General features: G+C 33.9%; 1 protein-coding gene across 1 annotated transcript in view; it reads right to left on the minus strand.

Moving 5' to 3' along the window:
- Positions 1-201: 201 nt before the first annotated feature.
- The window catches only part of LOC137634998 (xaa-Pro aminopeptidase 1-like), a 44,432-nt gene continuing 26,124 nt past the window's right edge, over positions 202-18,509 (minus strand). The window contains exon 12 of the mRNA XM_068367599.1: positions 202-388. Coding sequence (XP_068223700.1) covers positions 365-388 — 24 coding nt within the window. The 3' untranslated portion in view covers positions 202-364. The remainder of the gene's footprint in view (positions 389-18,509) is intronic.

Here is an 18,509-nt window from a genome sequence, read left to right on the forward strand (position 1 = left end):
TCACCCAGAGCTTTCTTCACTCCATCAATCCACCCAAACCTTGGCCTTCCTCTTATACTTCTCCCATCAACTCTTGCATTCATCACCTATAATTATATTTCTCATAAGGGTTTTCACTAGGTTTTCCAAATAGGTTGTAGTTTGGCTAGTGATAATAGTAACAATAAAATGTTTGATGATAGTATGGCCACTTCAGTCGAGACGATTTGCTACTCCTTTTGAACTTCAAATTTTGTCTTCTGAAACCTTCTGGAATTTTTTTCTGTAGTAAATCCCAGAATATTTGCGGCAGATCTTCATTTTGACGTCATTAGGAATGTCTTACAGCAGTTTAATTTTCTAGCTTGAGCAGGAGACTATAATTTCATTTCCTTTTGATGATTCTAGTCTGAAAAATGAATAAAAGACGTTAATTTTACAGATATATCTTTCTTAATAGAAAATTTTACTGTGCACTTCAATATCATGACCACACTTTTGGTAAAACATTCTACATGATAAACTAAAAATAAAAAAAATATTCTAAAATATTGGAAATAATGACAGACATGTCCACGATATTCATTATAGCAACCATTACAACCTAAAGTATATCATGTAAAGTAAAAAAGTATCAATTCCTGAATCCTAACAAGAAAATACTTCACAAATCGAATGACTGACTTCTGGTATTTCACTGTTTTCTTCAAGAGATCATCAATAAACCATAAATTCCCTGAATGAAATATTCTACCTTACACCACAGAGGATACCTGCTCAAAAACACACAATACTCATAAAAACATTCATATAAAAACGATGTTTATAAACTTGGGATTCCGCCATTGATGCGTAGAGGGGAAAATAATGCAAAAAACACCGAGAAAAACAAAACCAACTAAAATGTATCAGGTGCTATAAAGGAGTGATGGGCAATCGTGGGTAGAGTTGTTAGTACTAGTCTGCGCAGCAGGGGAGGTTGATCCGCACCTCACTATTGAGGGATTTTGAAGAGGAGATATCTAAATGGTACGAGACCTCTGGTCATATTATATTACGCCCTAGATTATACGGACACCAATAGGTGAGCGAGCTATTTCAACCTAACATTCCTATGCATTTTTTCTCTGGTAATATCTTAGCAGTTATATTCCTTAGAAATGGTGCTTTAGGAACATTTCACTGGCCGGCACAGGTTGAGCCCAGAAAAACGATGTTTATAAATTCTGAGAAAAAACAAGATTTACTGACACAGTAATAGTTTCAGGAGTAAAATATTGCTTAGTATACAAGAGTATAGAGCTGTGCAAATGAATAATCATTGTGTTCCCCTCACCAAAAATAAGACCTGCAACTTCCTAAATTTATCAAGGATATATACCCCTCTCGTAATTAAAATGGCATTCTAAACTTTCATTATATATAGCATGGATCCTTCACAAAATAACTCCAGCTATCCTATCATATCAATCAATTTATTTAAGTGAATTTTCTGGTTAACCTTCAATCAATGAACCAGCTTATTCCAACAATCTTCACCATCTTACTTATCTAGTTTAACTCTGGTAAACCTTATCACACAATCTTTGACTAACTTAATACTTCTAAGTGAATTTTCTGGTTAACCTTCAATCAATGAACCAGCTTATTCTATCAATCTTCACCATCTTACTTATCTAGTTTATATATAGTAAACCTTATCACACAATCTTTGACTCACTTAATACTTCTAAGTGAATTTTCTGGTTAACCTTCAATCAATGAACCAGCTTATTCTATCAATCTTCACCATCTTAACTAGTTTAAATATGGATAACTTTATCACACACTCTTTGACTCACTAACCTAATCTCGACTAGTTCACCGACAAGCTTATTCGATGTGTTTTACTTACTGGGTATACTTTAAATAACCTATCCAAAACTATTAACACAACAGCAATATGACTTTTGCCAATGATTAACCAATGTTACCTTAAATCAATGAAAAATCTATCCAACCTTATTCTTTAATATAACCCTGCCTTTATCCACCATTGGCTGCCCTATCCTGCCTTTGTCCCTTGACGGACCCATCATTGTCTCATCGAATTACTAAATTATTTAACCTCAAATAACGAACTAAATATTGTTTTGACTAATATAATGTGTTTACATCACCAAATCTTTAGAAAGCGTCGGCATGACTCGCACAACTGCAAGCTCCTAGATTTTAGTACCCCTTTGTATAAATCTAAGCCATGCACATGAGGTAGACAGTGCTAAATAAGTCATGTTGGATTATTACTGGCATTCTAAAACCAACACCTCTACCATCTTCCTACAAAGTAGACGATATCCCACCACCCAATATAAGACGAGAAATGCTAGCAAGAACTGAAAAAATACACAAATCAATGACCCCTTGCATCCATTCCACAATCATCAGGAAGCAAGGCCAAGACTGAAATCCCGCAAAAGCTTCGCAACAGTGAACGGACTAGAACCTTTTCGGGCAGCTACTCACAAGCTAGAAAAGAGGCAGGAAAGCGACAAATATCCATCCAATGAGGAGCTGCCTAGCCTAAACGAAGGGATGCCCAGTGAAACAACCCTCACCAAGAAGGACTGGGTAACACTAAACATAGCAAGGGTAAAAGTGGGTAAAACTTGATATAACCACCACAAATGGAGATTAGCCATCATTTCATATGGGAGAAGTAAAAGTACATTCAGGGACTTTAGCGTAGCCTAAGTACAGTACTGTACTTATAAGCTCTTAATTAGTTAAAAAACAAGCTGATAAATATGTCATTAAAAAACACTCAGTTCCCCAAGCAAATGAAACTAACGCATGCCTAATAACCCACCATTAGGTTTCTAAAGTTAAACAACTAACAGACTTGGATATAGTGTTCACATTTGAATCAGACGATACTCAAGTCGTAGACTTCTATTAATCATACTGAGAAAAATGCCAAAGTAGCTAACACATATCCCTTTTTTAAAGCAAATTCCAGTTTCGCTGGAAAACTGAGTATCATGTATTAACCAGGGGATAGTTTCACTATCATACGAGCAACAATAGATATATACTGAACAGTATTTTAAACAATCAATGAAAAAAAAAAATTAAATTACACCAAATTTCGAAATAGATTGAATTCCCACATGGAAGACATTTTCTCCCAACGGTAGACATGGTGGAACTGATTCAGATGGGAAAAAAAGGCTTTGTAAAACAACATCGGGAAACTTACGCATAAATATTTAACAGCTCTTAATTCAATCATAAAGCAAGCTAAGGATGACATCATGCAAAACAACAAAGCTACCAAAAACCACTGAAAAGCAATGCATGTGCAGTAACCACAACACACTCTCAAAAGGGAAAAATTGGGTAATACACAAGTAATTATGACCCAGTCCCAATTACCTATATAGAGAAATTTGCCAAAATAGGCCGCACTCGACCATTTCCTATAGAAAATGCCAGTTTGGCTAGAAATAAGTATATATTACCAATTAATGCCTTATATACTAGCAAGTCTATCACGTGTTGCTTTATATTCAAGTTATTATTCTCTTTCTGTTTCAAGTTCAGAACAAATTATGCTTAAACAAGTAAAAAAATATATACCACTTCTTAAAGGCAAATCTAATTTTGCCAAGTTATTTAACTATTACAGTATACAGTTGCAATGTGTTATGCTGTGAATTTTTGTTACTTGTGCCTTAGGTAAAGTTTTGATGAGCCAAACTGTATTACAAGCTATATTGCAGAACTTATAATTCTACAGTAAAGGTTTGATAACTGTTTGAGTTATGTTTTAAACAGGAATAAGTCACGCGGTAGGTTAAGTTGGGATATAATTCCATAATTTGATTTAATCTACAGCATCGTATGTGATGTTGGGATACTGTATATCAGCAATTTAATTCTATCTACAGCACTGTAAGTCACATAAGTTGGTGGGGGGTGTCTTAGCATGGCTAGGTAAGGATCCCGCATCCTAGGTTAGGTTAAGGATAGTACACGTTCCTGTAATTCAGGTAGGGAAAGGCAGTAAATCTTGTTTAAACATATGAGGCAGCCCCATATTCACTTTATATAATAGACAGCATTTTGTAGTAATACAGTACTTTAAATCGGTTGCCTTAAATTATAGGTCAGGACCATGATTTTGGTTTTAGTCTATAACACTGTAGGCTAGATTATGAAACGACCTATCAGGTTGCACTCACCTAACTTGATTCCATTTTCATTTGGTTAGGTCTCGCTAGGTGGGAGAGGGGTTCAGGCTAGCTAGGTTGAGACCTGGTGCCTAAGCTAAGACATCACTAATGTTCTGTGTATTCATATACAGTGTACAGTAGATTTTTTGCAATATTACATAACGAAAGATTAGTGCATTACAGTACATTCTATATGTGCTCAACCGTACACAAAAATCCCAACTTTCCAACTGGGCCGTCCATTATCTAGGAGTTGAAATGTATACTCAAGCCTTACTGGGTGGTTTAGGTCTACCTTAAAGATGTATTTCCTGTTCTGCTTTTTATAAAAGGATCTACTACACTAAACAAAGCACTTGTAAAATAAACCAATCTGGAACAATTAGGTGCACACCATCACCCAAACAACCAGAAATCTCAGAACTGAAAATAAATACCATACCATCATTAATATTTGACCACCTTCATAGTTAAATGGGCAACAGCAAGAAAAAACCCGCATTTTCACCTACAGGTACTTCTGATAGTTGAGCGTCATGTGATAAAAGGGTAAATACATCCATTAATTTCTAGCCAAATACACAAACCAAATATTTCTCCTACACGTTCTCTTGCATTTTATCCTTTTCCGACTATGAATATTGGGGCATACCACCCGTTCATGATTTTTCCAACACCACCCACCATATAACAATAATTATGGGCTACTTGGGGGAAACCTCAGTTTTGAATGGGGAAACCCCAGAAATGAGTGGTTTTCAGCAATAGTAATGATTGTAAATGCATAATAAACACAAAATAACCGGTGGAAAATTATATGGTTTAAGTGGCATAAAATTAAAGTATTGTAATTATTTATGATTCACATTATGACTCGCAAATGGTGTTTTCAAGGACTTGGCTCACTTTGCTTGCAAATATTGTCTCACTGCTCCCCTGTTCTGGAAAGAGGTACATGGATATGCTGCACACGCCATCTCCATGGATACTACTGTATTCAGATCCCTCAAATGGTTTTGGCTCGGCTGTGGCTTGCTTCACTCGCAACTATACATTATCTCACTGCTCCTCGGCTCTGGCAATGGGAACATGGATGAGCTGTGCATAATCAAGTAGGCCATTATTTAGAGTGTATTTTGTTTTTACTTTCATATGAGCAACAATAGCAATTTACTGAACAGAAACAGTTTTAAACAATGACTGAAATAGTCATGGTGGAACCGAATCCCGATGGGAAAAAATGGCTCTTGTAAAACAACATCGTGTTACTTATGCATAACTATTTAGAAGATGCATAATAAATCCACAAAAAATTACACAAAATATTGGCATCCTATTACCCTGAAATATGTATTTCACTTTTGTTTACATCTAGGTCTGTGATCTGGGGGAGGTGGTCTAGGGGCTTGCTCCTAGCTAGGTTTGTGATCTGTAAGAGTGGTCTTGGGGACCTGCCCCCAGCTAGGCCTTTGCCCTGGGAATTACTAGGCTAGGTTGGGTGGGTTTGTTAGGTTCTGCAGCCGTTTATAAACCTCGAAAGTGTTAAATGATCAAGTTTTTCCTATTTTTGTCCACCCAAAGTCTCGGGTTCCCACCCGTGTCAGTTGGTAAGGGGGAGGGATAATGGGAGAACGGTTTACTTGTGGTGGCAATAAAGGTCAAATTCATTTAAACCACATTATTTGCTGTAGGAAAAGTAGTTTTATCTATTGGAAAAGTAGTCCCGTGTTGTTCTATAATTTTACCAGAGATTTAGTCCTACTTCAGTATGCTTAGTCACAACTTGGTTTTATAATTCGAAATAAAAATATATTTTCACTCAGGGGGAAAAACATTATTGAAAAAAACTTCTATGACCTATTAAATCTAATATTCATTACACATAAGACTTGGATTTGGACTTGCGCAGTAAATAGGGTTTGGACCTACGAAGTTCTGCCACTGGTAAAATGCCTTGGCCATTGACTCCCGGCTCAAAATGGAGTAGGCCTACCAACACAGCAAAATTAAATATCTACCCATTTCTTATTCAACAATAACTCTAATAATACATTAATATACCAGATCTGGTAAGTAAATTAACGGTACCAACCTCTGGAGAAACGTGAGATGTTTAACTGCTGAAAATTTCAAAAACGTGTCTTCCTTCAACTACTAGCGTCAATGTAATGACTAATGACACTGTTGACCTTTGGTTGACACACCCGGCTGCGGAACAATACATTTTCCAGGAATATCGGAATGTAAAAAATGTTTTTCTTCTTAATTGAATCATAATCTAATTGTCTCTCTCTTAAATAATTTGATACATAGTTAGAATAAAAAATACTGTACTAAATGCATACTTAACTTGTATAAAGATTATGAAAAGCTTAAAACCAGTGGATACGATATTCTATCCTTTTGATAGCAATTTTGTCATTCTAATACTATATTATTAAAAAAATTAACATTCACTAGATTGAAGAACATTAAATAGGATTATCTACTGTAAACAAGCTTTTGGAATAATTAAAATATTGATATTTTCGGAAAATTATTAATTTAATTAAAATAGTTAAACCATTTGATGTGAAATTTTGAGATTAAACTTACCAACACTTTGGCAAAAAACACAAAATTCAAAACAATCTAAACTTATTTATAAACAGGTATATTTATGATGTGGATATAACCTTAATTCAAAGATGAGAGAGAGAGAGAGAGAGAGAGAGAGAGAGAGAGAGAGAGAGAGAGAGAGAGAGAGAGAGAGAGAGAGAGAACAGCTATTGCCTGGCCTTCCCTGTTCCTAGCTGGGGTAGAGAGGGGCCTTGGGCGCTGATCATATGTATATGTGGCCAGTCTCCTGGCCACTGTCCTGCTTGCCTCTGCCATTCATGAGCGACCTTTAAACATTAGACATATCTCAATACTGTGGTGCCAAACCACAGCAGTGGCCTCCCCAGTAAACAGCTTAAACTCACGGTCCTGGTCTGGGACCAATCTATTTTAATGTTGTTACTGTTCTTATTTTTTTTTTTTTTTGATTATTCATTATTACTTTTCTATTTATTTCCTTATTCCCTTTCCTTACTGGGCTATTTATCCTTGGAGGAGCCCTTGTGCTTATAGCATCCTGTTTTTTCAACTAATGTTGTAGCATAATAATAATAATAATAATAATAATAATATATATATATATATATATATATATATATATATATATATATATATATATATATATATATATATATATATATATATATATATATATATATATATATATATATATATATATATATTTGACCGTCACAGGATTCCTCTGTGTGTGTTCGTGTGAGTGTGTACGTTTGTGTATATGTAGCTCGTCAGGGAACTCGAGAAACTTCGTAATACTTTTATTCTCCTAAAATTTTCTTGGGATGAATTCGAAAAGTATTTAAAAACTCTGTCTAAAAGTTATACTGTAGTTAAATTGTACCATGCAAATGATTATCTGAGAGAGAGAGAGAGAGAGAGAGAGAGAGAGAGAGAGAGAGAGAGAGAGAGAGAGAGAGAGAGAGAGAGAGAGAGAGAAAGGGTGTAGCAAACACTACGTGAAGCTATCGGTCTTGAGCGGGACTCGAACCCCAGTCCATCAGATTGCAAGGTCAGTAAATAACAATAAAAAAAAAATACTATCCAATGTACACCAAGATAGGAAGAATTGTTTTCAAAACCATGACTTCGCTTCATATGGACTTAAGAGAGTCACCCCCGTCGGCCTCTGCTCTGAATCGAAGGATTAGATAATTAATTGAGAGTCCTCTATTGCATCGATGTTATCATATCAATTCTAAAGTTCCTTAATCCTTCGCCTTAAACACGTCTCAGTAAAGATAAGCTTCTAATCGTCTTTAAAAAACGAAAAAAAAAAATAATAAAAATCACAACGAAACACCATATTTGAATCCGTTGTTTCCCAGAATGTTTCGTTCCTAAATGGAATCGTTTGATCACGAAACTTCCGAGAGATGTGCTTTTGTTTTCGCCACAAAAACTTAAAATTTGATATACTGAAATTATTATTCGATAGCTGTTAAGATTATAAACGATATTTTTCTTCTAATATTTATATTATCAACATATTCACACGGAGGTGATCTCATGATTAATTTCTTGGTATTCCTTTAAACAAAAATTCCCGATTATTTAAACTTTAAACGAGTTTCCAGCACCATCTGTCGGCAAACACGAGAACCATTTTTGGGCACCAGCACTTTTAAACAGAAGGGGAAGAAGGGTTTTACACAACACTGATTTTTGTCATTTTCTCGTGAGATATCCTTCCATATAAATTTCCTTACTTGTACTTATATTCTATTTGATTTATGGTTTTACGATATTGATGTAATGTGACAGATAGAATTAAAGTAATGACTTTTGAATTCACATACACTTTAATTTTACCCTAAACCTTAAATGGATTTGCCCACAGTGGAGAGTTTACTTTAATTTTACCCTAAATCCTCAATGGACTCGCCCACTATAGACGAAATGAACACCATAACCTACGAACAAAATACGTTGTAATATATTAAAAATAAACATAAAATAACTCTTTAATCCGATGATATGACGATTAAAAGACATATTAAGATTAAATCTGTTACTAAAGCTTGCTGAAAATATTCGATTTATCCCATATTCTTAATTTAGCGTATTTTAATGTCCTGACTGGTGGATGGCCAAGTTAAGCGGGTGGCATGATGACGTCAGAGAAGGACTCGGAAACAATGCGAGTTTCCAATTAGTTTTAAAATGGATGAAATGGTAGGATTGGTTTTCCTTTCTAAAATCTAAGTGAATTAAACATATAACATTTTTAACAAGAGCCTTCTCTTCATTTCTGTTAATATACTCTTGTAATATCATCGTGGCTAAGTCGTCTCCTTTACTTTTTTGAGAAGAATTTTGGTAGTTAGTCAGCAGCTGTTTTTTTCTTCCTGTTTGCAAAGTTTAATTTCAACATTATATATATATATATATATATATATATATATATATATATATATATATATATATATATATATATATATATATATATATATATATATATATATATATATATATATATATATATATATATATATATATATATGCTTTCTGAGTGCGGATACCTTAAAGTGGTGAAAGGGTTGGTGTACTGAAATGATCAGCAAAGCTGTACATGTCATGCCCTCCCATACTAGGTTGGTTTGCTGCAATTGAGCAAACTAAAGAATCCCATCATCACCAATTCACACTGGCCAACGTGGTGTTTAAAACTGGTCAAAACCCAGACATGAATAAAACATGTCTGAGGGCTTTGTTCTGCAGTGAACTAGAAACGGCTATATTTGTTGTTGATATATATATATATATATATATATATATATATATATATATATATATATATATATTATATATAAATATATATACATATACATATACATATACATATACATATACATATACATATACATATACATATACATATACATATACATATACATATACATATACATATATATATATATATATATATATATATATATATATATATATATATATATATATATATATATATATATATATATATATATATATATATATATATATATATATATACACACACACACACAGTATGCGTGGAATGAATTGACGCCTTAAACCAAGGTTCACATCTTTATTCAAAAAGTTTTGGATCCTCATAAGTCCTCCCTAAAAAGAGTGTAACGTACCGACGTTTTCTCTGGACGTAGTGTCAACAATGGGGGAGACTTTAGCATATGTTATGTTTACCTCAGTTGCCCTTGGTTATTTGTGGCTATCAGAATTGTTTTTTTTTTTTTTTTTTTTTTTTTTTTTTTTTATGTCCCGCTTTTTGTCCCCTTTTGGATTCGTGTTACCCTCCAATTGTGCCTTATATATACCGCTTACCATGTCTAAACAGACCATGGATAAGAAAAAACACGTTAAAATAGTCACATTGTTTCAAATCAAACCATAAATTACCGGAAATGTCGAGTCTCACTGGTGTGAAGCCACGAACAGTGCAACACTTGATCAAGTGCTTCTGTGACTCTGTGGAGGCTTGCGTTCCTGCTCCTTTGCCAAAGCCTGGTAGACCTCATAAGACAACTTTAAGGACCAGAAAACTTATTGATAGACAAGTAAGGAAGGATCCTCGCTTAACATAAGTTTTCTGGTTCCTAAAGTCATCTTACGGGGTCTACCAGGATTTGGGAAAGGGACAGGAATGCAAGCCTCCCCATATTCACGATAGCACTTGATCAAGTGCTGCACTGTTTGTGGCCTCACACCAATGAGACTCGATATTTCCGGTAATTTATGGTTTGTTTTGAACAATGTGGCTCTTTTTATGCGTTTGGTCTTATCCATGGCCTGTTTAGGCATGGTAAGGAATATATAAGGCACAATTAGAAGGTAACACGAACCCAAAAGGGGACAAAAAGCGGGACACAAAAAAACAACTCAGATTGTCACAAAGAGCCAAGGGCCACTGAGGTAAACAAAGCATATGCCAGGGTGACCAGATTATTTCCACTGGATTATCGTACATGAACCTTAAAATTATCGTTTTTCTTTAACCAAAATTATCGTCTACACTTTCAATATGATTATGAAGGAGTAACATATATCACTTATTTCAAGGTATTTTAAATTCTTTAATCAAACACACACATTTGTATATACCAAAGGTATGTATCGTACATCGTACTGGACCTAAAATAATGTAGATGCACGATAATTATCGTACGAATGGCTAAAGTCTCCACAACTGTTGACACTACGTCCAGAGAAAATGTCAGCTCGTTACACTCTTTATAGGGGGGACTTGTGAGGATCCAAGATTTTTTGAAAAAAAAAAAAAGGTGTGAACCTTGTGTTAAGGCGTCAATTCATTCAATGCATACTGCATATATTACAGGAATGGAATGTAAATAGTTTAACATACACAGCGTATATAATAGACAAATTCATTGTTCATTTCACCACATCGTGCACAACCCTTTGTCAGATATTCATTTGAAAGGAAGCAGACGCAATCCCTGATATAAACTGTTATATGTTTATACATCTTTCTATGGGCTCAGTTAGGAATTTCAAAATTCGCACAGAGCTCTGAATCGTTTGGTTCAATAAATGAATTGATTCAAGATATATTTTCCTAGGTGTCTACAGCCTAGTTTGACAGCTGTTGGCACTATCAACCACGCCCAACTCACACACACACACACTCTCTCTCTCTCTCTCTCTCTCTCTCTCTCTCTCTCTCTCTCTCTCTCTCTCTCTCTCTCTCTCTCTCTCTCTCTCTCTCTCTCTCTCTCAGAATAGAAGCATTCCATGATCTATTTTACTTTAGGTTATATAACAAATATCCAGTCATTTATATATCAAATATCTGTTTTAATGTTGTTAATGTTTTTAAAATATCTTATTTTAATTTTCATTACTTCTCATATCGTTTATTTATTTCCTCATTTCCTTTCCTCACTAGGCTATTTTTCCCTGTTGCAGCCCTTGGGCTGTTAGCATCTTGCTTCTCCAACTAGGGTTGTAGCTTCGCTAATAATAATAATAATAATAATAATAATAATAATAATAATAATAATAAGCAAAAAGATGGCAAGTACAGGAGAAGAAGATTTGTTTGGTAATGTCAGTGTTGTCAAATGTATCAAGAAACAAAAGAATGTGTAAAGAATAGACCAGACTATTCTGTGTATGTGTCGGCAAAGATGAAATGAGCCGTAACCAGAGAGATGGATCCAATGTAGTAGCCTACTGTCTGGCCAGTCACAGGACTCAATAACTCTCTAGAGGTAGTATCTCAACGGGTAGCTAGTGTCTTGGCCAACCTACTACTTTCCAATGTATTCATAATGTATGAGAAACGAGAGCACGAAGAAAAGGTTTTAGTTTTGTGTCGTTTAACCTTCAATACCTAGAACTTTTCTTCCCAGGATGCGAGTCGCATAACTTCCTTGTTGCCATTTAGCACCGAAGAGGTGAGAAACTGCTGAGATTTCTTTGGGTGTTAACGCCCAAACTGTGATATTTTTTAGTTTATGAATGTGTTTGAAATGAAGCATTGCTTTCATATGAAAAGGACATCGAAGAAAGATTATTATTCAAAATAACCTCTTATGCTTCATTCATTATTGTACCTAAATGATAAGAAATATTCAGGTTTGCAGTTCTGCTCTGAGGAGAGCAGAGTTATATAAGGAAATAAGATGTAGGCCAAGCAAACAGTCATTACGCAATCGGAGTTTCTATTTTATCTTTATTTTTCTAATAGTGACAATTTCTACAGCGTTTTAACCAGTAAACGAATTTATCATTATCGCTGATGTAAAATCTAAGATTTCTTGGCTGACCAATCAGGAAAAAGGTCGAGAAAGCAAGACAAATCTCGAAGCAAAGAAATGCAACTTATATTTCCCCTCGCAATCACAAATGCACATTCCTCTCCTTGGCCTGAAGCCGATTTTTCGGACCCCGTGTGAATGCACTCGGGTTGCCTTCCAATAGATTATTTGGACCAAAAACATTTACCCTGACCACAATACTGATCTAATTAACGACAGGGTAAGAGGCACAACTTTTAGCTATTTGAGGGACTGCTTCACCTTCCTGATAAATTCATGACAGTCATTATGCAATGTGAATTCTTATTTTATTTTTAATTTTTGTGGTAGTGATAATTTCTACTGCGTTATCTGATAACCAGTAAGCAAATTTATCATCATTGACGAAGTATATTTTTTCTTTCTTAGCCGACCAATCATGAACAATGTCGAGAAAGCAAGACAAATCTCGAAGCAAAGAAATGCAACTCATTTTTCCCCTCGTAATCACAAATGCACATTCCTGTCCTTGGCCTGAAGCCGATTTTTCGGACCCCGTGTGAATGCACTCGGGTTGCCTTCCAATAGATTATTTGTACCCAAAACATTTACCCTTGACCACAATACTGACCTAATTAATGACAGGGCAGACAGGGCAAAATGCACTACTTTTAGTTATTTGAGTGACTGCTTCACTTCTTTGTCTACATCTTTTCCCACTTATAAGTGTTGTTGATGTATCTGGCCAGCGTTCACCTTCCGTTTAAATTCATGACAGTCCAGTCTTTTGATATTCATAGATGTATAGGGGAAGTAAAATGACTTTCAACCGCATATGGCATTATGATTATTGCCTTCGCCAAAATCGAAGCTTTTGCGAAGAGTATATATTCACCCTCGTCGTCTGGGCTTATAGCATCCTGCTTTTCCAACTAGGGTTGTAGCTTAGCATTTAATAATGATTATATATATATATATATATATATATATATATATATATATATATATATATATATATATATATATATATATATATATATATATATAGATGTATGTATGTTTGTATATACATTATTTATGTATATATATATATATATATATATATATATATATATATATATATATATATATATATATAGATTTATGTATGTTTGTATATATACACTAATTATGTATATATATATATATATATATATATATATATATATATATATATATATATATATATATATATATATATACATATATATATATATATATATATATATATATATATATATATATATATATGTATATATGTATTTATATATATATATATATATATACATAATTAATGTATATATACAAACATACATAAATCTATATATATATATATATATATATATATATATATATATATATATATATATATATATATATAAGTATATATGTATATATATGTATATATGTATTTATATATATATATATATATATATATATATATATATATATATATATATATATATATATATATATATATATATATATACATAATTAATGTATATATACAAACATACATATATATATATATATATATATATATATATATATATATATATATATATATATATATATATATATATATATATATATCATTATTAAATGCTAAGCTACAATCCTAGTTGGAAAAGCAGGATGCTATAAGCCCAGGGGCCCCAACAGGGAAAATAGCCCAGTGAGGAACGGAAACAAGGAAAAATAAAATATCTCAAGAACAGTAAAAACGTTGAAATTAATATTTCCTATATAAACTATAAAAATTCTAACAAAACAAGAGGAAGAGAAACTAGATAGAACAATGTGCCCGAGTGTACCCTCAAGCCAGAGAACTCTAACCCAAGACAGTGGAAGACCATGGTACAGAGGCTATGGCACTACCCAAGACTAGAGAACAATGGTTTGATTTTGGAGTATCCTTCTCATAGAAGAGCTGCTTACCATAGCTAAAGACCCTTTTCTACCCTTACCAAGAGGAAAGTAGCCACTGAACAATTACAATGTATATATAAAAAAATACATACATCTATATATATATATATATATATATATATATATATATATATATATATATATATAATGTGTGTATATATATAAATATATATGTATATATATATATATATATATATATATATATATATATATATATATATATATATAATGTGTGTATATATATAAATATATATGTATATATATATATATATATATATATATATATATATATATATATATATATATATATATATAATGTGTGTATATATATAAATATATATGTATATATATATATATATATATATATATATATATATATATATATATATATATATATATACGTACATACATACATTATTTCAAAAGCACAAGACTACAAAAATCAGCCATCTCATATTTATGAGAAATATATGTTTTTTTTCGTGGAAATTAGTTCAGGCTAGAAAACCAACTTCAGCATTAGTTATGCGCTTTGGATTAAGAGCAATGAAAGGAAATATTTATGTTATCATAAATAAGAACTTGAATTTTTCTTCCCAGTATGAGAGTCACATAACTTCCTTGTCGTCATTTAGCACCGAAGAGGTAAGAAACTGTCGAGTTTTATTTGGGTGTTACCGCCCAAACTGTGATCTCTTTCTACTTACGAATGTTTTTAAAATGAAGAATTGCTTTCATATGAAAAGGACATCAAAGAGAGATCATAATTCAAATTAACCTCTTATGCTTCATTATTGTACCTAAATAATAAGAAATATTCAGGTTTGCAGTTCTGCTCTGAGGAGAGCAGAGTTATATAAGAAAATAAGATCGTTGCCAAGCAAACAGCCATTACGCAATCGGAATTTTTATTTTACAAGCAAACAGCCATTACGCAATCGGAATTTTTATTTTACAAGCAAACAGCCATTACGCAATCGGAATTTTTATTTTACAAGCAAACAGCCATTACGCAATCGGAATTTTTATTTTACCTTTATTTTTCTAATAGTGACAATTTCTACTGCGTTTTAACCAGTAAACGAATTTATCATTATCGCTGATGTAAAATCTATGATTTCTTGGCTGACCAATCAGGAAAAATGTCAAGAAAGCAAGACAAATCTCGAAGCAAAGAAATGCAACTCATTTTTCCCCTCGCAATCACAAATGCACATTCTTGTCCTTGGCTCTAAGCCGATTTTTCGGACCCCATGTGAATGCACTCGGGTAGCCTTCCAATATATTACTTGGACCCAAAACATTTACCCCTGACCACAATACTGATCTAAATTCATGTCAGTCTAGTCTTTTGATATTCATAGATGCATAGGGGAAGTAGAATGACTTACAACCGCATATGGCATTATGATTATCGCCTTCGCCAAAATCGAAGCTTTTGCGAAGGGTATGTATTCACCCTTGTCTGCCCTGTCCCTCCCTCTTATGGGCTGCCCGGCACAGTGTAAAATCCGGACGTCGGACGTCAGACGTCGGATGCCGTCCGGGAGAATAGAAAATCGCTTGTATCACCGGGAAAGACGCGAAAATACACCTCTTTTTTGTGACTGGTAATGATCACTGATACTTTCTGTTATCTTATGAATAAATGTTCGAAAAATATTGGTTTATTTTCATGTTCTTGAGAATAATCTCAATCCGACGTCAACATTACACTATTTAACTGCCCGCTATTTTACCCTGTTAGGAGAAAAGCCGGACGTCGCCAATCAGCAGTCACAGATAAGAATTTACCCGGCTGTAAAGTAACATAAGGAGATAGGGCCTACCACTCCCTTTACCCTGCATTTAGTTGCCAATAGGTTTAGTATGATCCACTAAAGGTTTGAATGAGAGTACTAGGTAGGGCGACGTCCGGCTTTTATCCTAACAGGGTAAAATAGCGGGCAGTTAAATAGTGTAATGTTGACGTCCGATTGAGATTATTCTCATTAAAATGAAAATAAATCAATATTTTTCGAATATTTATTCAGGAAATAACAGAAAGTATCAGTGAAAATTACCAGTGTAAAAAAAGTGGTGTATTATGGCGCCTTTACCGGGGATACAAGCGGTTTTCTATTCTCCCGGACGGCATCCGACGTCAGACGTCCGGATTTTACACTGTGCTGGGCTGGCCTAGTGCAAGAGCCCATGTCTTGCCCTAGTCAAGGCGTTCTTAAACGAGCGAACGAACGAACCCCTGTCGTCTGTTTCTTAGTTTATTTGTTTGTTTGTAGCAACTTTACACAAAAACTACTGTACCGATTTTCACCAAAATAGGTAGTCATGTTGGGTATGACCCAAGGATGAATTTGTAATATTTTGGATGATTCATTTGTTTGTTTGTGAGGAACTTTACACAAAATCACAGTACCGATTTTCACCAAACTTGGTAATCATGTTGGGGAACAATATGAAATATTGGAACTGTTGTGGTGGACTTGAACCAACAGAAAATGATCGAACCGATGACCAAATATCAATATTATCATCATCAGTATTACTTGCTAAGCTACAACCTTAGTTGCAAAAGCTGGATGCTATAAGCCCAAGGGCTCCAACAGGGAAAATAGCCCAGTGGGGGAAGGGAATAAGAAAATAAATTACGAACGAAGTAATGAATTAAAATATTTTAAGAACAGTAACATTAAATAAATCTTTCATATGCAAACCAAAAAAAAACTTAAATGTGCCGTAACCAGAGAGGGGGATCCAATGTAGTAGCCTACTGTCTGGCCAGTCAAAGGACTCAATAACTCTCTAGCGGTAGTATCTCAACGGGTAGCTAGTATCTGGGCCAACCTACAACCAACCAATGTATTTATAATGTATGAGAAATGAGAGCACGAAGAGAAGATTATAGTCCGGTGTCGTTTGACCTACAATATCCAGTTAGACTATTCTTTGATGCTCTTGTGCAGCCATTCATGCAATGTGCTTTGAGTCTAATTGCTTTGGAGTGTGGGACTTTCTTATAAATATGAAATGGCCGATTTTTATTAAAGAGGTTTTTTTTTTTTTCGTGGAAAAATAGTTAAAGCTAGAAAACAAATTCAACGTTAGTTATGCGTTTTGGAATAAGAGCGATGAATGAAAAATTTTGATTATTAATAGATAAGAACTTAAATTTTTCTTCCCAGGATGAGAGTCACATAACTTTCTTGTCGTCATTTAGCACCGAAGAGGTAAGAAACTGTCGAGTTTTATTTGGATGTTAGCGCCCAAATTGTGATCTTTTTTAGCTTATGAATGTTTTTGAAATGAGGAATTGCTTTCATATGAAAAGGACATCAAAGAGAGATTATAATTTAAAATAACCTCTTATGCTTCATTATTGTACCTAAATAATAAGAAATATTCAGGTTTGCAGTTCTGCTCTGAGGAGAGCAGAGTTATAAAAGAAAATAAGATCTATGCCAAGCAAACAGTCATTACGCAATCGGAATTTTTATTTTATCTTTATTTTTCTGATAGTGATAATTTCTAATGCGTTATCTGATAACCTGTAAATGAATTTATTATTAACGCCGAAATAAAATCTTTCCTATCTTGGATGACCAATCATCAACAGTGTCGAGAAAGCAAGACAAATCTCGAAGCAAAGAAATGCACCTTATATCTTTTTTCGCGACTACAAATGCACATTCCTGTCCTTGGCCTGAAGCCGATTTTTCGGACCCCGTGTGAATGCACTCGGGTTGCCTTCCAATATATTACTTGGACCAAAACATTTACCCTTGACCACAATACTGATCTAAATTCATGATAGTCCAGTCTTTTGATATTCATAGATGTATAGGGGAAGTAAAATGACTTACAACCGCATATGGCATTATGATTATTGCCTTCGCCTAAATCGAAGCTTTTGCGAAGGGTATGTATTCACACTTGTCGTCTGTCCTGTCCCTCTCTCTCTTACGGACTGACCTAG

Source organism: Palaemon carinicauda, chromosome 45 (genome assembly GCF_036898095.1).
Source record: "Palaemon carinicauda isolate YSFRI2023 chromosome 45, ASM3689809v2, whole genome shotgun sequence".
Lineage (NCBI taxonomy): Eukaryota > Metazoa > Arthropoda > Malacostraca > Decapoda > Palaemonidae > Palaemon > Palaemon carinicauda.